Source organism: Saccopteryx leptura, chromosome 9 (genome assembly GCF_036850995.1).
Source record: "Saccopteryx leptura isolate mSacLep1 chromosome 9, mSacLep1_pri_phased_curated, whole genome shotgun sequence".
NCBI lineage: Eukaryota > Metazoa > Chordata > Mammalia > Chiroptera > Emballonuridae > Saccopteryx > Saccopteryx leptura.
This window is the reverse complement of record NC_089511.1, coordinates 72,733,849-72,754,165: the sequence shown is the minus strand read 5'-3', so window position 1 is coordinate 72,754,165 and position 20,317 is coordinate 72,733,849. Positions and strand designations below refer to the sequence as shown.

The following is a 20,317-nucleotide window of genomic DNA, read 5'->3' as shown; positions in this document are numbered from 1 at the left end:
GAGCCGGAGAGAGGGCCCTGCCTGGGCACGGCCTCCAGCTCATGGGTGGCGGATGGCAGATGGCTGACGGCCACCAGCATGAGGCTCTGCAGAGCCACCAGTGCCCCTTAGATTCACTGACGAGGGGTTGGGGTAGGGCAGGAGGCAGCTCAGATGTTAGGAATCCCAGTCCAGGTCAAACCTCATCTTCTTCCTTGGACCTGGGATTCCAGAGCTCTCAGGCCTGCCTCCCCAGGACCCCAGAGGGAGCCTGTAGAACCTTGCATCCTGCCAGAGAGATTAATTTCATCCTCCCTCCTAATCAGGCTTTTCTCTCCTTCTCCTCAGCCCTAGCCACACTCCTCTATCTTTAGGCAGCTTTTCAAACCACAAGGCAACAAGCCCAAGCTTCGCAGCAGGACCAACCTCATCACTTATTAGCTGTGTGATTTTGGAAAATGTTATTCAACCTCTCTGATTTTCCACTTTCTCAGCTGAAAATAGGAATGAGAACATCTGCTGGGGGGAATAAATGAGCAAGCAAAAAGCTGAGGCATGGTCCCTGTCCTGCTTGCTGCCTGGTGGGCAGGCGTGACCTCATTCCCCAAGACTCTGCCCATCCATCCCCAATCTTGGTCAGGGAGTTCCATGAAGTTCTGGAGCCCCAGTGTGCTCATCTGTGAAATTATTATACCCTGTGAAATGGGTATAATAATGCCCACCACACTGTTCTCAGGGCAAAAACAAGCAAGGCTTCTGTGATCTGATCCTTCCCAAACTCCCCCACTTGGGTCAAGGCCTTGTTTGGGCTCCCCATGCTTCCTCTCACCGTAGGGCCTTTGCACATGCTGTTTCCTCTACCTGAAATGCTCTTATGTCTTGACTGTGTAAACTACGCTTCCTGGGGAATCTCAGCTTGAGTCACTTCCTCAGAGAGGCCATCTTTGATTTCCCTGACATTGTATTGTCGGCTCTCTTGCGGCACACATTTACTGGTGTGCTAATTTGAACAGTGTCTTTCCTCTACTATACCTTACTCCTGTGAAGGCAGGAGCTGTGTCTGACTTTGGTTTCCTGTTGTACCCGGAGCCTAGCCTGGAGCCAGGCCCGTGATAAGTGCTCTCTCTATGATTATTGCTCCGATGATCATAATGTTTGTGAGGTTCTCCCGGTAGCAGGGAGTCAGTGCCAGTAGATGAAGAGAAAGGGTAGGTGGCAAGGTTTATGGGAATTAGACCTGGGTCTGTGTCCCCACTCAGGACTTCCTGGTCCAAATCTTCCTACCCTCTCCCCTGCAGGCCTGAGGGTATTACACTTATCAGTTCTTACAGTGGAGCCCCTGTCTCCAGTCTGCCCCTGCCTGCAGCCTCCCCAGCTCTCCTGGGGCTTCCGGGACCCAGGGAGAAGGCAGGTGTAGGTGAGGTATGGTTTGGGGTTCCGGCCTCATGGAGGACTTGGTCAGCCTTCTTCCACTCCAGCACCTTCAGCAGGATTGGGGCTAACAGGGCTGGCGTATCTGGGGCAGTGTCTCCGGAGCCACTGGGAGGAAGCCAGAGCAGCGCAAAGGGGTGGAGACGCAGGGGCACGCCCAGAACCGTGTGCTCTGAAATGTCCTCAACAGCCCCTGCACAGGAAGTGGGAGGCCGGGTCCAGGGAGGGGCTCAGCCACTCTCAGAGGGAGCATCCCAACTGCTTGTCAGTTTCTACCTGTCCTCAACTCCTGGACTTCTCACGGCAGCAGGGGTGAGGAACAGCTGGTCCATTCTACAGGTGAGGCTGCTGAGGCCCAGGGAAAGGGCTCAGTGTAACCTCCTGAGCCTCACTTAGCTCCCGTGCAGGGGAGGGCCAGGAGCTGCAGGCATGGCGCCGGCCGTCACCCACCCCCGAGGGCTCTGCCCCCGACTGCCCTCTGGGACTCCCGGGGACCATGGGGCGCTGTCTGTGCAGGTGCAGTGCTGCTGGTGACCTCACTCACCCCCAAGCTGGTCCCACGGATGGAGGGAGTTTTGGGGCAGGGCCAAGTCACAAGTAGGGCCACTGGAGCTGGGCCCTGGCAGGGATTCAAGGGGTGAAGGACCCCGAGCAGCTTCATTGGGCTTTTAGCTTGGATATTTAGTTGGTTCCTGTCCCTGGAGGCTGATGTGACAGGGACTCAGTGAGTAATGAAAATGGGGCTGTAACCATGGCTAATGATGAGCGGGACACGTCATGTGGTCTATAGATGGCCTCAGCCCAGACTGGCTAGTGCTCAAGCCAGACTATGGCTAAATGTTTCCATTCTCAGTGCAAGATGCCACATCAGTGGATCCTCCCTGAGACCCACTCCCATTTCAACCGCAGCCTGAGGTCACCTGCTCGCCTCTCCCACGTCTCTTACCCTCTGAGGAGACTCTGACTTCAAAGGTCACCCTCCCTGAAGTGTCCCCAGCACATGATCTCTGTTGCCTTCACTCAGAGTCCTCGAGGGCAGGGAGTCACACCATGAGCACGGCTGTCCTGGTCGGCACTCCCCAGGCCCTGACCCTGTGCTCCCTTCTCACATACTGCAGTGTGACAGCCTCTTACACCAGCCCCCGAGGGGGGAGGGCCCTTTACAGATGCCACTCCCATCACACCTCTCCGGGACTAGTTCACAAAGGGCTTCCTAGCCACTACCTCCTCTACTGTCCTCCTCACATCCTCTGAAGGAGGCAGGGCTGCTGGCCTGATCCTTATTTTAGACCCGAGGAGAGGAAGCACAGAGAGGTTGAACAACTTGCCTGTGTCACACAGTCAGTGACAGGTGACAGGCAGAGCTGGGATGAGGTCTCACTGTTCCTTTCATTGTGTGTTCCACCTATTCCTTGTCAATGCGCCCTACACCCCAGGACCCCAAGGAGGCTCAGCAGGACATGGAGGGCAGAGAGGGCAGAGCTGGACACAGGGCGCATGCCCAAGCGAGGCCTGGGCTCAGGTGAGGGAGTGGATGAACCGGGCAGTTGTGAAGGGTCTGACCAGGGACTTGCTCAACGTGTCCTCTCTCCAGGGGAGGCAGGAAGGTCCGGCGCTACTCAGGGCCCGGCCAGCACGGGCCACAGCCAGGAACCCAGCGGAGAGTCTCCGTCCACAGGCTACTCACCTTCTGTAGGCAGAGCCAGCAGAAAAGGCCCCAGGAGAGAAAAGGCAAAGATGCAGGTGGTTAGTAGTCTGTAGCTCTGCCAGCCCCCATTGCAAGCAGTGGTCTGTCAAGGATTCCCCTCACTCCACCTGTCTGAGGTCTCGTCTTGGCCAGGCTGCCCCAGAAGGTGTGCCATGACCGGCCACAATGCCACCCTGGGGCTGTCGAAACCCTCACCTCCTGACTGGCCTGCATGCTGGGTCGCTGGTGAAGATGTGGGTTTGGGGTCGCCTTGGGGAGGTAATGGGCTGCACCCATGGGGCTCTCGCTCGGGGACTCACTCACCACAGTGGAGTCCACTTTGGGGCCACCGTCGTCTGCCACCACTGTCAAGGTGTAGAAGTCACCTTTCTCCCGGTCCACCAGGCCCTTGACTGTGATCACACCCTGCAGGGAGGGGTCCAGATGAGTGAGTGACAACCTTGCCTGTGCTCTCCCAAGCAGTCCTATGCTCCAGTCAAACCAGACTCCTCACTAACCCTGAATATGCTGCCCACTCTCCCACCTCCACATCCCTCCCTCCGCCTGACAGAACTTTCCCGTGAAGCTCTGTAGGTTGAAATCCTGCTGTTTTTTCAGCCCCGCTCAGATGCCACCTCTTCCATGCAGGCTTCCTGCTTCCCCAGCTGGGTATGCTCACTCTTATTTGAGCCCCATTGTAGTTCTTTTTACATCTTCCTTTGTGGTGCTCCGATGTTATCCTTGATTATTCCTACTTCTACTCCTAGCCTGAGACCTCTTGGGAGCTGGGAAGGATCTCGTTCATCTTTGTGTCCTCAGTAGGCCCCAGGACAAGGCCTGGTACACTGTACTGATCATTACCATGCCTATTTTCAAAGAAGGGGTTCTTAATAAAAAACACACTAAAACAAAGATAAATGAGTAAGAGCCAGGCAATTAGTAAGAGAAAGCTAGCTGCATCAGCCACCTAGATAAAACTATTGTAGCTATTGCAATGAAGCACAAAAGTTATACTGGAGCTTCTTAACAGCCAAGGCAAAAAGGAAACATGATCACTTGAATATCTTTCATCGTCTGGTAACAAGAAGAACACCAGGCTGCCTAGGCATAAACTTTACCTTACTCCTAAATATTAAAAGTGATGTATTACAGGACTGTTTATCTCAAAGATACTGCATAAGAAGAGAATGCCATGCATATAGAAGGAGCTTAATAAATGTTAGTTAGCTTTAAAAGGGTTGAGCTCCGTGCTCCTGGGGAGAGCCCTTGCTATTGCTGTGCCTGCCCCTGGCCTCCCTCACCGTGGTGGTGTCTATCTTGAAGAGGGCTTTGGCCTGGGAGCTGGTGTGGGCGTCAAACCGATAGGCGATCGGGTTGATGTTGTCGATGGAGTAGGCCTGGACCCGCACGATCTCGGTGCCCAGTGCCAGGTTCTCCATGATGGTAGCCTCGTAGGAGGCATTGGAGAACTGTACACCCTCATCCGGCTCGTTGAGCAGAGTGATATAGACAGTGCAGAAGCCCTGGTTGAAGGGGGGTGCCTGGTCAGTGGCAGACACGTTCATCAGGTAGCTGGTCTTGGTCTCGTAGTCCAGGTAATCCACAGTGATGATAAGCCCCGTGCTCTCATCAATCTCGAACTTCCCCTCTGCGCCCGACAGGATGCGGTAGATTACCAGGCCACCATCCCCTACAGGAGAACACAGAGGTTGTGCAGTCCCAGATGGGGTGGGGTTTCCCAAGCTGCCCAGAGCACACCCGACGCGTCCCTGAGGGACAGGGTGTGGAGCCGTAGCTGGCCTACCCAGCATGCACCGCTCCCCCCCCCCAGGCTGAATCATCCCAGGGGATGCAGCAGAGGGCAGGGTCAAGGTCGATGTGGATGGCAAGGCCCAGCACACACTGTTGACCCCTTCTGGTGTGGGTATGAGAGATATACCCAGAGGGAGCTCCAAATTTTAAGCTCAAGCACTGCCCTTGGGTATTTGGACACAAAGAGTGGGACAAGTAGGGAACTCTTGTAGAGAGCGTGTTGATCTAAAAAGTGTTTGATTAACAGGGGCAGCATCTTCATAGGCGACCAAGTCTTCATTTGGTCCCTACAGCCAAAGGGTTTCAGTAGCAGGGAGACCTTCTCCTGTTTCTCCAACTTCTTTACCCCAGATCCCTAAGTCTTGAAATATACTCTTCAGCCAGGAGCTAGAGGTCAAATTCCTTAGCTGAAGTCCATAGGCTTACAGGGGAATGGTCATTAAACCACTCAGGAAATCTCAGCCTCCCTTGAACTTATTTGCAAAACTCTGAATGGATGTGCATTTTCTGGAGAGGAAACCATAGCTTTTACTCATTTCTCAGAGAGATTCCTGACCCAGAAAAGGTCATGAACCACTTGACCACAGGGGTGTATGTGACCCGAACTGTATAAATGAGACAGCAATCCACCTGAGAGTGTTCAGTCCATCTTGTGCACCCAGGGTGGCCCATCCTGTGCCCCAGGGTGGCCCATCCCATGCCCCAGGGTGGCCCATCCTGTGCCCCAGGGTGGCCGGGGCTGCTGACAGGGGCTGGGCTGGAGAAAAGCTGACATGAAGGAAGCACAGGAACTGGGAAACTAGACAAAGTTCAGGGAGCCTCTCTGGGGGCAGCAGAAGCCCTGAAACGAGCTCCTTTCTGGCCGTATCCCTGGCCCAGACAGCCAGGCCCACAAAGAGGGCTACAATGGCCTGGCACGTTCTCCTTCATTTTGCACTGCTAACTGTGGCCACCTTTGGGGCCCAGGGCCCTCAGCAAGACCGGGGCTCCCTTCAGTGTAGACCTCCGTCCTATAGAGCAGGGCACACTGACCCTGCAAAGCCTGTGTGCACCAGGCCCGGAGCCCAGGCTGGCTGGACACACAGGCCTCAGGCAGCTTCCTGACAAGGCCTTTACCTCTCCTAGCCCTGCTCAGCTCCCAGCCAAAGGCCAGTTGGGAGTTGCTGGGTCCTGCAATGAGAAGTCTGGACTTCCTAAACTTGTGACCTCTCCATTCAGAGGTTGTGACAACACTCCCTGACTCCAGCCCTCCAAGTCCTGGCCATCTGGTGAGGATGCCACCAAAACTGTCCCAGAAGCCTCTCCCTGTCTTGGGAGCTGCTGAATGGGGGAGCCTGAGGGGTCCTGAGGATGCCAGGCCCTGCAGGAATGAGAGATTCAGCTGGGGAGGGTCCCCCTGGGGAATGGGACGCCCCGCCTTCCCCTGATGGCCTTACCAGTGTCTCGGTCTGTGGCTCTGACGACGACGACCGAAGTGCCGATGCCTGCAGTCTCGCGAAGCGCCAGGCGGCTGTACTGCTGCTGCGTGAACACGGGGGCCTCGTCGTTGACGTCCTCCACGTACACAATCACCTGCAGGAGCGGGAGCAGCCCAGGGGCGGCAGTCAGGAGGGGGGGCACGAGCTGGGCCCCCCGCCCCGGGCCTGGCTGTGTGGTCACTGCTTGCTGGGCCAGCGGGGAGCTGGGAGGAGAGGGCCTCTGGGCTGCTTGGGTACTGTGCCCCCCCCACCTTGCACAGCACCTGGTACATGGCAGGTGCTCCAACATCTTTTGTTAAGGAACAAACTTTATCTTACTCTTGGCTCTGCAACTAAACCTGTGACTAACTAGTGAATTTTTTGGGTCATCACATTTCTCAGTTGTGAAACAGTAACATTGATATAATAATTCATGACCCATGTCACTCCTAGGGTTGTTATGAAGACAAAATGAGCCAGGCCCTACAAAAGTGCTTGAATAGGTTTAAAGTGACCCGTTCAAATATTAAAATGTGTCTGGGAGAACAGACATAAAAATGCCAATTGTGGTTGCAGCAGAGGACGTTATTGCTCAGACCCCTGTGGGTTCTCAGGCACCTTGCCTGGGTGCTCTTACTGCTAGCCCAGCACCTGCCAGGCTGCTGGCACCTGCACACCCAGAGAGCCTCCAGTGCCTGGAAATGACACCCCGGGGCAGCCCTTTGCCGCTGACTGACGGGTGAGCAGTATAGACTCTCCAGCTTCCTGAGCTGGTTCGGGGCAGCTAAGGTGACTCCGGAGCTCCCTGTGGGACTGAGTCAAAGTTCCCTTTCTGTTCCTTGGCTGGCTACCTTTGCTTTCTGGTCCCATGACCCTCCCAGCTGTTCCTGGGGGCACTTCCTAGCAATCATTTTCACACCAATCCTGTGTCAAGATTTGCTTCTGGGGACCTGGCCGAAGACAGTGGCTATTTTCGAATTGTGGACTTATGCATAATTTTCAAGGCTGCTTGCCTGCACTAATTTCCCTTTAATGAACACGGATGTCTTAAGTTAACAAATAGAAAACCATTTAAAAGATGTTTACAACTAGAGACCAGCACCACCCCCTTCTTTTTGTCACCCCACCTGCCTCTGCCCCTCACATACACCCGGGAGCCTGAGGAGGTGTGGCCCCGCTGGGGGCAGGCCCTGGGCTATGTTCAGAAGGACCGTGTGGCGGGGAGGGGAGTTACAGCCACAAGTACCAACGGCACTGGTGCTCAAGGAGCTGTAGGGAGGCCCAGGGCTCCTGCCTCTTTTCCCAGATGGGGAAACAGAGGCCCAGCGATACAGAGGGACTTGCCAAGGCCTCACAGTAACTGGGAGGGCTGGACAGAGAGGGTGGGTCCTTCTGGTTCCCAGTCTCCTAACACTACAGCTCTTCCCACTGTTGGGGATAAGCTGCCCCCAACAGGAGAGACACCTTCTTGCAGTCTAACAGAGCCAGGGCCAGCAAACGTGCCAGCAGAGGGAGGGAGCCACGGGGCGGGGCAATGATGCGCAACATAGATTTCACACGTGGTCACCGCACTGGGGTGGGGGGCGGCAGACTGCCCGAGAGCACGGATATTTGGTTTCTGATTGATCACAGCCACTAGTGTCGGTCCTGGCTTCTGTTCTGGGTGTAGCTGGGAATTAGCTGGAGAGAAGTGAAGGGGCCTCTGTTGGCAGAAGTGGAAGTGGTGGGCTGATTGGTGGAGAGCTGGGGGGGCAAGGGGAGGAGAGGCACATGGGGGTCAAGGTTCTCTACTTCCCTGCTCCAGGGGTTCCTGCAGCCCTGCTGTCACTGCATTTTCCTGTCCAGACACCCAGAACCCACTATGCAAACTAGAGTGCCCACCCCAGAGCGCAGCTGCTCACAAGCCGAACCTCCTAAGTCTGGCGTCCCCAAGAACTTGGCTGGGGAGATCCTGGGTGGGGTGGGCACTGCGGGGAATTTGCATGGATTTCGGGAACTCTCTTTTCATAAACAGAAACTAACCATCTGTCTTTCAGAACTGTGGGCCTTCCCCTTCCCGAATCTGCTTGTCCAGAGGACCTTGAGTTCAAAGGTTAAGCGGGGGAACAGGGCTAGTCTGAGAGTGTGATAAGAAGAGGAGGGAGGCGGCAGAGAGCGTGGGTGTGGCCCGTCCTCCACGAGGCTGGCTGCCTGCCACTCTCCTCTTGTTGGTTTCAGCCTTGTTTTTAGTAGCAGAGACCGGGGACAAAATGGTGTGTGGTTTACAAACCTGAGACACACAGATGTACAGGAAACACACAGGTCTGCCAGGTTCCTGCTGGGCAGGAGGGCTCAGCTACGAAGCTGCCAGGCTCCCTGGAGAACCAGCCCCACTTTCTGTCCAGTGCTGTGCCCTCCAACAGGGACAGGACAGGAAATGTGTGTGTGTGCATGTGAGTCGCCAGTCCTTACAAGGACTGTTTCACTCTGAGCTCCCTGGCCCTTCCATCTGGGCTGTCCCTGGTCTCTGAAGCAGGAACTGGAGAATGTGGATGGTTCCCGCTGGGAAAATGAGCACAGAGCAAAGCTAAAGTCTCCACACTGTCTTCAGAAAGGTCTTCGCTTCCCTGGGGTTCAGAGTGTGGGGGCTGTGTACTGCAAGGATCACCCAGTCCCTGCTGTAGGGGCCAGCTCCCAAATTCCCACCTTAAAAATGACTCTTGGGGATAAGGCAGCAGGGATCTCTGTGCTCTGAAGAGCCTTGTGTAAGGCAGTGTAGGGCAGTGGTTAGGTAAACAGACTTGGGCTGACTGTCCGGTATGGAGCCCAGGTCTACCTCTATTGCTAGGTGACCCTAAACACATTGGCCAATCCTCATCTCCCCCTCAATCTCCTTACCTATAAAACAGGCATAATAACAGTGCTTACTTCATAGGGCTGTTATGAGGATTAAAGGAGCTCAAGTACACAAAGCACTTAGAACAGTGCCTGGCACAGACTAAGTACTAGGTGAGGGTTTATTAATCCTTACGGTTCCTGGGGAGAGGAGCGCAAGGAGGTACCTGAGCAGGCACGGCTCTGAGGGTCCCAGCCCTGCACCAGTCTGCACAGCCTGGCTTTGATCTGGTTTACACGGTACCTCGGGGCGCTGCACACTATTTTGTTTAAAAAGACTTGTGGCTAAAAAAAGTTTGCAGCCACAATGCCGAGGCACGAGCAGGAGCAGGCCCTGGAGAGGTGCTCACCGGCTCCTGGGAAGCTGAGCAGTGAGGGCCCATGCAGAGGACTATGGTTAGACAGCTTGAGGCCCAGGAGCCGGCACAAGCTATGCTGACATCAGTCATTCTGTGGCCTGAGGTGGCCCCACAAAGGGCAGGCTCTGATGTGAGTGCGTTGATCATGCGAATAAGCACTTCACAGTCGTGCAGGTGAGCATGGCCCTGTGGGACTGCCCGAGTGCACATTCCGATAACCGTCTCACCCTCAGTCACAGGGCTCTGGAATCGTAACCCCCCAGGTGTGAAAACCCAAGGGGTCTGCCCCACTCTGCCGTCTCCTCGGGAGCAAATCTCACTTGGAGGGGCAGCAGTAAGGATACAGGTTTCGCTCCCATCTCTTCCTGGGTCAGAGCCTCACGGGCACCCGCAGGAGATGGGCCAAGGCTGAGTCACTGTTCCCCAGCCCCGCCGAGTGATGGGGACCCAGGCAGGCCTCTGCTCATTGTTTCCAGCTTAGGGGAAGCAGGTAGAGATGGGGCTGATAAGAAGCTGGTGAAAGTCCCTCCACCTGACTCTTCCCATCTCCCTCCTACTCTTCACCTCTGGGGGCTGACTCACTTTCCACCTGGTTTAGGAGAAGAGGCTGCGAGCTGCTGAGTGTGCAGTGGGGGTAGAGTGGGGTGACTGAGAGGTCATTTCGGTCATTCCCCTGTCACTGGGCAGGAGGGTGCATAACCTGGCCCAGCCAGTGGGAATATGTACGTGTCTATTTTTGACTGTTCAGAAAGATGAAGGTTGACTCGATTTTAGTTGCCTAAGAGAGAGGCCTGAGGTAAGTGAGGGTGGGCAGAAAAGAATACATCTGACAGGGCAGCTGGAAGTAGTCACTGGGACATTTAGGGGACACTTTCATTGGAGCACTGAACTGGGACTCAAAAGAACTGGCCTCTGAGGTCAGCCACTAATGGCTTTCTGTGCCTCAGTTTCCTCCTTCTAAAATGAAGTGGGCAACAGCTACATTTCTGAGATCATACACCTGAGATTTCCTCGGCTCACCTTAGAGAATGTGTGGATTTAGCGGTTAGTATGATAAAGATACCTCTTTCATCCCATTATTAACCCCCGTCCTCATCTGGAGAAACTGGCTCAGAGCAAAACGACACATCCAAGATCCCCAGTTGGGCACTCCCAGCACCAGGTGTCGTTCAGAACCTAAGTCAGTGGCAGCCTTGCCCCTCCAGGCCCCAGCTGGTGGCATCCCCAGTCCAGCTCTGGCCTTGGCCCGGCCCTGAGGTCAGTGTGGGAGGGGGTGTGGGGCTTCGCGACCTGCTGACTGGCTATCTGAGAGGGGCCGCAGCCCACCCCTGGCCTCACCCTGACGGAGCTCCGCATGGGGCCCAGGTCATGGTTATAGGCCTCTACTATCAGCACGTGGGATGAGTCCTGCTCTCGGTCCAGGGGCTTGGGCCCTCGCATCAGGAGCCCGGTGTCGACATCGATCTGGAAGTTGTTGCCATGGTTACCTGTGTGGAGAGACAGATGAGATGCATGGGCTCTGTTCTGGAACTGCTGATACTCGTGGGACCGTGGGAGGGGGGAAGAAGTGGGCCCAGCCCCCTAGAATGCTGACTCTTCCCAGAGGTCTCGGGAGCTTGGCTGAATCCCACGGTGGCAAGTAGGCCTCTGCCTCATGCTGCCCTGGCCTGGCAGGATTTGAGGGGAGGGAGAGATATTTACTCTGTACTCTCCTAATGGGAACCCTGGGGAACCCCTGAGATCCCAGGTGTCAGCGGATTCAATATTTCAGAGGGATCTGGGTCTTCAGTTGGAAGAGGAACCAAAACTGAGTTCTCTGTGGGTGACTGAAGCTGGGATTTGGTGGACGTATCTAGGTTGGTCCAGCACCCAATCTCATGTCTCGTGGTAATAGCACCCCAATTTTCCTCTGGGATCTGCTTTGTGTAGGGGTGATTTCACCCTGATTCCAGGAACAAGCAGATCAGCATATTTTAGTCTTTGGCCTTAGTGACTGGTTCGGGGATAGGGATGGTCACATGATTCTAGTTGGCCAATGAGACTCATTTTGGGAAGCTGGAGGCACTGCCCTGCAGAGCTTGCCCTGGTCCCTAAGACTGCCTCTGTTAGGGTGATGTCTTACTGTGTGTGGGACATGAGGAACTTCAGAAGCACAGCCGTCACATGTAGCACCTTCACTTAAAAGATATCCAACTTGGTGCAAAGGACTGGACAATGTCCCTGAACCCTCCCTCTGGCCCACCATGTGTCGAGTATTTGGGGCTTCCTGGGCCTCACTTCCCAGACCCTTGGTAGCCTGGAGAATTCTGCCAGGGGCCAGCCCTGCTGTCCTCGGGCAGCCCACTCACCGTGAAGGATGCGGTACCACACGCGCCCAAACTCGCCCTCGTCAGCGTCTGTGGCCTGTAGCTGAGAAAGAAGGACATAAGGTCAGCCCTTGAATTCTACCCCACAGGGAGAGAAGAGGCTTGTGCTGTCCCTCTCCGCCCATCCAGATCACCCGACCTGCCCTGCCCGAACCTGTGGCTGCCTGCAGGGGCTGGAGTGTAGAACAGGAGAGGAATGTATCTTTCTCATCCCCACGAGGATACTGGACTGTTGATGTTTCCATGCTGCCCTGTCGGTGGGGTGGGGTGGGGTCTGCCTGCTCTGTTCTCTGATCCCCGTCCAGGTTCTTGGGGAGGATGGGGAGACGGTGGGTGGTGGACCCAGGCCAGGCCACACCTCTCAGATGTTTTATCATCTGAGAGAGAGGGGGCTGGATGAGATGACTCCTCAGTCATCTAATGGATTTGACAGCCCATGGAAGGCCTCCATCCATTTGGGACTGTGCAGAGAATGCTTCTTTTGTGGTCACCGACTAAGGGCAGGACGAAGAAGCTAAATGCCAAAAACTAGGGCTCCAAAAAAGGGGGTGGGCCCCAGGCTCAGGTCTTGGGTAGAGCCACAAGTTCCCCTGTGTTGTATTTCTGGGAGTTGGGGCCCTTGATGGAGAAGATGCTCAGGACGGTGGCTCAGGAAGGGGGGGGAGGAGTGACTGTGTGTATGGGGAGGGGCGTGTGTGGGTGGGGTGTGGGAACACTGTGTGGGGAAAGCTGCTGTCGGGGTCTCCGGGGCCCACCAAATAGTGTCCCTCAGTCTTAGGGCTTCTGCCCTGTGAACTCTTTAATCTTTAAAAATGCCTCTTACCCCTCACTTCTGTAGCTAGACACCTTCAAAGAGAAAGTACTTTTCTGGGAAGTTGAGGGAGAAGCCTGGAAGGTGAGAGGCCCAGGGACTCGGGAGGGAGGAGGGGCTTCAGGGGCTGCCAGGGCCCATCCCTCTGCCTGGTCCCCCCTCTCGTGAGCCCCTCTCCCTGGTAACCTGGAAGCTGGCAGGCTCTGAATAGCAACCCGCTGGCTGGTGCAGACCATACCATTTCAACGTCCAGTGGGGGAAGGGCCGCAGAGGCATTAAAACTTTCCCCCAGTGTCCTCCCCAGCGCCTCTGCCCCTCGAGAGGGCTCCAAGGAGACAGGCTGGAGGGAGGCCCTGGGAGGGCTCAGGAACACAGCTCCCTTCCCCTCTCCCAACCCAGTTGCCATCCCTACCCTCTTGGGTGTCCCCTCCCCCCAGGCAGGGCCCAAACTCTTCCAGACAAAGCCAGGAGAGGAAAGGAACACGACCCACTCTGCCCAGCCTTGCTGACTGAGGGACACGGGCACTGCAGAGCCCAGGGTGGGTCGGGGTCACAGGTGGCCCTGGTGCTCCTTGGGTGGCCTTTGGACAGCTGAGAAGACCCTCCACCCAGCCCAGGACTGCTGAGGGCTGGCTCTGAGGTCAGTGCTTGGGGGTGGGAGAAGAAGGGGGGACAGAGGGCCAGGCCCTTGGGGTGCTCTGGGGGGGCGAGGGGGTGCTTGGACCTGGGACTCCATCTGCTTCTTAGGGAGTAGAAGGCCTAGTGAGGGGCAATGCCTAGCCTGAGGCCTCACAACAAGGTGCGCTCTGAGGTCCCGCTCTATGGAGCGCTGAGGTAAGAATAAAGGCTCTAGACTAAGCTTACAGAGCTATTTCCAGAGCAGGGCCTGTGGGGTGCCCTGGACTCCAGGAGAGCAGGAGAGACTTCACCTGCCCTCCAGGTGATTCCTAGACTTGATCTGGTGGCGGCTTCCAGAGCCAGGGCAGCAAGGGGCCTCGAAGCCGACCTGCTCTGCGTTCCAGGGAGGGTCGCTCGATATTTTCAAGCATTTCAGAATCTCTTGCTTCCAAGAGATTTCAATATTTCTCAGGTATTAATTATAGCCTCATGTATCTTTTTATTAAGTGCTTCCCCAAGGGTGAAGCCAGGACCTGCTTGCTATCTTGATAAGGTCTCCCAATCCAAGTACAAGCCTTGAAATAACAGTAGGATTAGCAGGACGAGAATTCTCCCACTTCAGACAGCCCCTTCCTACTCCCAGCTGAGCTCAGCCCAGGTGGGGATCCAGGCATAGCCAGTCTTCTTCCCAGGGGAGATGAGGTTGGGCACACCCCGTCTCTCCTACCCGTTCAAAATCAAGGAAGGATCAACCCATGTGTGGCTGCCTGGCCAGAGCACTCCCAGGCGTCGCCTGCAAGGCCAAGGCCCTGGGCAGCTAGACGACATCAGAGTTTCCAGCTGGGAGCTGGGAGGGGTTCTGTTCTGCCTGGAAATGTGAAGGAGTGGTGGTAGGGTGCGGGTGGGAGGCGGGGTGGGGTGCGCTGCATGTGTGCCCTTCGTCTGCAGCGGCAGGCCAGGGCAAGGCTGTCAGCGGGACAGCACCAGCACCGGAGCCCGGAGTTAGGTCCTATGGCTGCTGGTGAGTGCCTGGGGTCGGGGCTGGGGGAGGGAGGTCAGGAGGGTGGGAGCTGGGGGTGAGTTAGGTCCTATGGCCGCTGGTGAGTGCCTGGGGCCGGGGCTGGGGGAGGGAGGTCAGGAGGGTGGGAGCTGGGGGTGAGTTAGGTCCTATGGCCGCTGGTGAGTGCCTGGGGCCGGGAGCTCAGGAGGGTGGGAGCTGGGGGTCCCTCTCTCCTTCCTGCTGCTTGCAGACCTGGGCTCTCTGCAGCCCCCTGCAGCGCCCCCTGCTGAGCGTAGGTGCAGAAACAGGACTGTGAGTGAAAAGAAGGGAAATCTGCTTTCCCCAGTCTCACCGAAGTCTCCAAGATCAAAGAGAAAGAGATGATTATTATTGGATCATCTCTGGGGGCTTCCTGTCCTGTGCCTGTAACAAAGATCACAGAGGCCGGCCCTCAGAGCTGGGTGTGTTTTGCGTGGCTGTCTATAGTGTTTAAAATATCTGAAAATTCATCCAAATTTTTTGGGACGGAGTTTGTTTGGTATAAGTATTTTCTCTCTCGCCCTCTTCACCCTGCTCTCAATCTCACGGTTACCAAATCTGAATTAGTTGCCAACATTTAAACATCAAGAAAGTTTGCTTAAAAATCCAGATTTCTGGCTTCTTTTGGGAAACTGGAGGAGGCGACTGCGCTGGGCCTGTCCCCTGGCAATCCGCCGCCTGGCCTGGCACCCACACCTCCTGAGCTCTCCCAGCGGACCTGTCCCCGTTCCCCTGGGCCACGCGTTAGCCGTCAGCCTGGCTCTCTGAACACTTTTATTTGTAACCAAAAACTCAGCCTCATCTATAAGGACCACCTGCTGTGCTCCCTCTAGTCCAGTGGGATGGTCTGAAGCGGTCACAGGTGACTGGTGTTTCTGTGGGACTTGAGCCCCACTTTGTCAGATCTGTCGTTCTCAGTGGGTTATTTTCCACCTGTTCTCGGAGCAGCTCAGTGAGCCCTGGGAGAGGGTTGGGAGCCAGAGGGTTGGCAAGGCCATGAGGCCACAAGTTAGGAAACCTGGTTCTGGCCTGTATTTGATTACTGGCTCACAGTGTGCCTATACAGTACTCATTTGGGCCTCAGTTCCTCACTTGTCATGGGAGCGGCTTGGACTGTCTTGGGGAGCACCTACAGGATGCCCGTGGGGCCAGGCAGGTGACACGGGTCTGCAGTGGGCCTGTGAAGTGTGGGGAGCTGGGGCCAGTGCCCTGTCTAAAGAAGGCAGCTGCTGTCTGACCAGTGGGGCGCAGTGGAGCAAGTGTCGACTAGAACGCTGAGGCTGCCAGTTCCAAACTCCAAGGTCACTGGCTCTGAGAGTGGGCTTGTCAGCGTGGGGTTGCTGGCTCGAGCAGGGATTGTCCACACGACCCCAGAGCTCACCAGATCAAAGGTTGCTGGCTTAAGCTAGGGGACACTGGCATGGCCCTGATTAAGGCATGTATGAGAAACTCAATGTATAACTAAAGTGAAAGCAACTGTGAGTCGATGGTTCTCATCTCTCCCTTCCTTCCTATCTCTTTCTCTCCCTCCTGCTCTCTCTCTCTCTGTCAAAATTAAAATAAACAAACAAATAAAAATAAGAAGAGCCTGACCTGTGGTGGTGCAGTGGATAAAGTGTCAGCCTGGAAACGCTGAGGTTGCCGGTTCAAAACCCTGGGCTTGCCTGGTCAAGGCACATATGGGAGTTGATGCTTTCTGCTCCTCCCCCCTTCTCTCTCTCTCTCTCCCCCCTCTCTATAATGAATAAATAAAATCTTTAAAAATAAGAAGAAAGCAGCTGCTGCTCAGCTCCAGCCACTGGGTGCCTAGCACAGCTGGCCTCATGCTGCCAGTTTTGAAATTCTTAAATTTCAAGAGACTAGACATTTGGATATTTATGTAAAATATCTTGGATTTTTTTGTTGGTGGTTTTTAATCACAATTTAAATTTATAAAAATACTGCAAGAACCAAACAAAACATGTTGGTAGACCCCCAGTTTGTAGCCTTGGCATCAGATAATTGCTAGGGTCCTTGCCAGCTCCAGCATCCTAATCCTGCTCACAGAGCAAGTTGTGGATGGAGCTGGTCTTAGGTCCCAGGTTTTCAGGTCTAAGACTCCATTGTAATTCATGAGAATTGATTTTAAAATGCCAGAAGGCATGACCTTCCCTGTTCCTCCACTGCAGGTGGGCGGAAACATAGCGGGAAGGGGGCCTGAGTTCAGGTCCAGCTCCATCGTTTTTCTGCTGTGACCTTGGACTTGTCCCCTCTGTGGGACTCTGTTCTAACCTGTAAGATGGCTCTGATGCATTCCGCTGCCAGTTTGGCAGTGCTCAGACCCCATCAGTGTTCCTGTCCCCAGCCCTGGGTCCCGCTGATTTGCCTCATAGCTTCTGTCTCATTCCTGTTGCAGGAGCCATGAGCACAGAGGGTCCCAGCCTCCTCATGACCCCTGTCACTCCGGGGAGCCCTGTGGAGGCAGTGGACCCTCTCCCCGTGCTCATTGCCTTGGCCTGCATCTTCTTCCTGCTGGCCTCCTGTCTGCTGCTCATGACCCTCTGCAAACCGGCCACACTGGACCCAAGCCGCCAGGCTCGAGAGTGCATGCCCCACCACCCCGGGAGTCCCAGTGAGCCCCAGCTCCGGCTCTGGAAGCGCCTGGGCTCCCTGCGCCGCTCTCTGCACAGCTTCCGACGCGGCCGGCAGGTACCTCGACACTCCCTGCCCGACGGGGATGACAACCATGACCGGGACTGCACGGAATCTACCAAAATGTGATAGGCTGTTCCCCGCCAGCCAGGACCTACCCTTGGGTCCTCTGCCCTTGGACACAGCCTGGCACCATGGGTTGCAGGAAGGCAGTGGCCCAACCCCCTGTGTGCCCAGGCCCATGGCCTTTCCCCGGAGAAGCCCTGGAAGAATCCCTTCCTCTCCGCAGACGCTCCAGCTGCTGCCGGCTGAAGGACGGCTGGACCAGTGTGGAGGACCTGCAGCTGTCTGGACCCTTGGTCTGAGGCTCTGGAGAGGACAGCCGGGGCCCCAGAGCTCTTCTCTGGCAACCAGGCACAGTAACCACCTTCAGGGAGCAGGGCCCCTGTTTCCCAACAAGAGCCATGTCCACCCTCCATGCCAGACCCAGCTCAGAGTTCAGTGAGAGCTGTCAAGTGGCCCAAGGTTCCCTCCAGCCAAGGGAAGACTCAGCCCACACCGGGGTCACAGGACTGCCCTGCCCTTGGTCAGCCCAGGGCAAAAGGGAACCCAGGGCCTCCTCTGGGATTTCCTGGGCCTGTCAGCATCCACCTGGTACTCCCTGGGAGCAGCCAGCACTCTTGTGGGGGCTCAGATGCCTGGGACCCGGGCAAGCGGGACTCTAAAAACTGGCCAGACGTGATCTCGGCTGTCCGCCTTCAATGCGCCCACACAGGTGTGGGCTGGGAAGGGGCTGAGGCTGGGTTAAGAAACTCCTTGCAGAGGCCAGGACTGGCTCTGTGACAGAGTGGCAAGAAGCTCTGCCAGCAGCTGAAGGTGATGCCGCCTGCACTCTGAGGACTTGTTGTAGTGGCTCTATGCCTCACTCAGGGAAGGGAAGGCTCTGTTAGGTTTGAGGGAGGGTCCAGATTTCTCTAGGACAGCTGTGGAACTATAAGCCCAGACCACACTAACTGTTCTAGTTTTTTGGCGATTGCTTCATTGACTGGCTACCTGTCAAAGCAACCCCACCAAGGGCAGGGTCCTCAGAATCCCTAACCCCTAACCTCTCCTCACAAAGCCAGGGCTCTATACTTTGGTGGGGTCCCTCACTGGGAGAATAGGCAGGGGGCAGTCTGAGCTGCTGGCCAGGGTCATTTTGTGCTCGGCCATGGGGCTGCATACCTCACCCTGTGTGACCCACAGGGCAGCTAGCCAGGTCTTCCCATAGAGTGAGTTCTCATTTCACTACTCCCTAGCTCCCAAGCCATCGCCGCCCCCTAACACTGGCTGGATGAAGCCAGAGCTCTGTAGTCTGGTGTTCAGTGCCCTCTGGGAACTGGCTCTGAACTATCTTTCCAGCCTCATCTTGACCCAAGACACCGGGCAAACTGAATTCCCTTTCTCTCCTGACTGTGCCTCATGTTACACAAGGCACCCCTCTTTGCTCTCCAGCTGGAAGTCACCCCTTGCCTGGAACCACCCGTGCTCTGCGCACCGCGGGGAGTGAGGACAGGGTCACACCCTCTTGCAGTGCGTGTCATCCTTGCCTATTGGTGTCTTCCTCCCTCCCTCTGTGACTGTCCAGCTCTCAGTCTGCCCACCAGCTGGGGCACGGGGGTGTGAGGCTCTGCATGAGTGCAGGGAGGCCCCTCCTGTGTACGTCCCCGCACCCACAGAGCCTAGGGCTTCCTCTTCTTCCCTCGGACACCCCTGGAGAGAAGCTTTCTAAGCAGACCGTGTTGGAGAGGCCCGCTGTGCCCTTCTTCCAGGTCAGTATGACGTCGAAGAGTGAGTTCTGCTTGGACAGAAACTTACTTTCAGGACCAGTCACTAGTGCCTGAATTTCTCCGGGAAATGAGGAGAATCAGGGCTGCCCTCTGGTACTGGCAGGGTCTAGGGTCCCTGTCTGAGTTGTGTTGTGTAATAGAAACCAACTCTGGGTTTAGAAAGTGTGGCAGGCCTTCTCCCAATAGGCTTTTACCCTCTCCCGTCCAGCTTGTTAGCCTCTTCCTGCTTTCTCCTCCTCCACCTCCCAGCCCTGGCCCTCCCTGGGACATCTCAGGATGAATTCCTCCTGCAGCCAGTCACCCATGTCATTCCCTGGCCGGGTGCCCTGCTTGGCACCCAGTGTTCTCTTCCTGGAGACCAGAGGTGCCGGGTAAGGTTGCCCTGAGGCCTAAAGGAGAAGGGAAGGCTGGGGATGGAGAGGGGCTCTCCGTGGCCTGGCCACACCCCCAGGGATGTGCCCAGGCTGTTCCTGGAAGACCCGTCAGTGAGCCAGGGTGGCCAGTGTTAGGTGAGGGGAGAGGGCTCTCCAAGCCCCCAGGAGCGAAAATCCAGAGGGACAGAACCCCCTCCCTCGTTCTGAAAACCAGCCCCAGCCCCTTGCAAGTTCCCTCAATTTTCCGTACTCTTGGTGCCTCTGGAAGTCAGCACCCTGCCCCCGCCCTTTGCTGCCTCCCTCCTGGTCCCAATGCAGGGTGGTGGGCATACTCCCAGCTGCCCAGGCCCGGAGCTGCCCCAGTGGGCAGGCCCAGATATGCTGCGTTTGGCTCAGCCTCCAGGTTGGAAACCCTCGCAGCTGATGAAGAGGGCAATTCATCCCTGGCCTTGCTCCCCACCCGCAACGGAGGCCTCCGGGAGCTGGGGGAGGGCACGGGCCTCGTTTTCAGGCCCTCGCCATTCTCCCTCTGAGGCTGCTCCCTTTCTTCTTGTGCCTGTTTACTTCCCAAGGAGGGAGCTTTGGCCAAGGGCCCCATGAATGCCTCTCTGTTCTGGGCCCCGCCGGGCCCTGGCTTGCTCTTCAGCTCCTTTCCGGGAAAATGGGACATTGCCATCTCCTCCCTGCCCTGAAAGGCCCATCTGGGTGGGGTGGGGTGAGGGACAAGGAGAGAGCTGTGGGAGGGAAGGAAAAGAGGGGCCAAAGCCATCTGATTTTTTGGGGGGAGCTAGGGTCCTATCCCTGACTATATAACCTAGGGTTCTACTCTCCCCAGGAGGCAGGAGGGGTCTGAGCCCCCCTTTGCCCATAGCACTGGTTACTCCTGGGGCAGCTGGGCCTCTCCTGTTTCCATCCATCCCTCCCTGGGGCAGCTGGGCCCTCTCCTATTTCCACCCACCCCTCCCTGCCACGATGCCACTGAGCCTGTGTGCTCAGCCCTGACTACGACCCTGCTTGCCCCCAGCCCACCAGCCACCCCAGGGGGCCGTG

General features: G+C 56.2%; 2 protein-coding genes across 4 annotated transcripts in view; one reads left to right on the top strand and one right to left on the bottom strand.

Annotated features, from left to right (window-relative positions):
* Positions 1-1,647: 1,647 nt before the first annotated feature.
* Positions 1,648-20,270, top strand: C9H10orf105 (chromosome 9 C10orf105 homolog). 3 transcript variants are annotated; one of them, XM_066350015.1, is made up of 2 exons: positions 1,648-1,749; positions 16,829-20,270. In XM_066350015.1, exon 2 carries the CDS (start codon positions 16,834-16,836, stop codon positions 17,191-17,193), a length of 360 nt encoding a protein of 119 aa, XP_066206112.1. In that variant the 5' UTR covers positions 1,648-1,749; positions 16,829-16,833; the 3' UTR covers positions 17,194-20,270. The 3 variants fall into 3 exon arrangements, with proteins under 3 accessions (XP_066206112.1, XP_066206111.1, XP_066206113.1); XM_066350014.1 differs by lacking the exon at positions 1,648-1,749 and adding an exon at positions 2,870-2,932; XM_066350016.1 differs by lacking the exon at positions 1,648-1,749 and adding an exon at positions 13,264-13,416.
* The window catches only part of LOC136381375 (cadherin-23-like), a 360,324-nt gene continuing 342,973 nt past the window's right edge, over positions 2,967-20,317 (bottom strand). The window contains exons 28-33 of the mRNA XM_066350013.1: positions 11,948-12,008; positions 10,938-11,086; positions 6,346-6,481; positions 4,399-4,787; positions 3,422-3,523; positions 2,967-3,100 (exon numbers count right to left, since the gene is read on the bottom strand). Of these exons, the coding sequence (XP_066206110.1) occupies positions 3,026-3,100; positions 3,422-3,523; positions 4,399-4,787; positions 6,346-6,481; positions 10,938-11,086; positions 11,948-12,008 (912 nt within the window). The 3' untranslated portion in view covers positions 2,967-3,025. The remainder of the gene's footprint in view (positions 3,101-3,421; positions 3,524-4,398; positions 4,788-6,345; positions 6,482-10,937; positions 11,087-11,947; positions 12,009-20,317) is intronic.

Excerpts from the sequence above, each read along its gene's own strand:
- C9H10orf105 (XM_066350014.1), top strand. The coding sequence starts at position 2,908 with ATGCCCAAGCGAGGCCTGGGCTCAG. Across the intron at positions 2,933-16,828 it reads CAAGCGAGGCCTGGGCTCAG|GAGCCATGAGCACAGAGGGT; the intron begins GTGAGGGAGTGG and ends TTCCTGTTGCAG.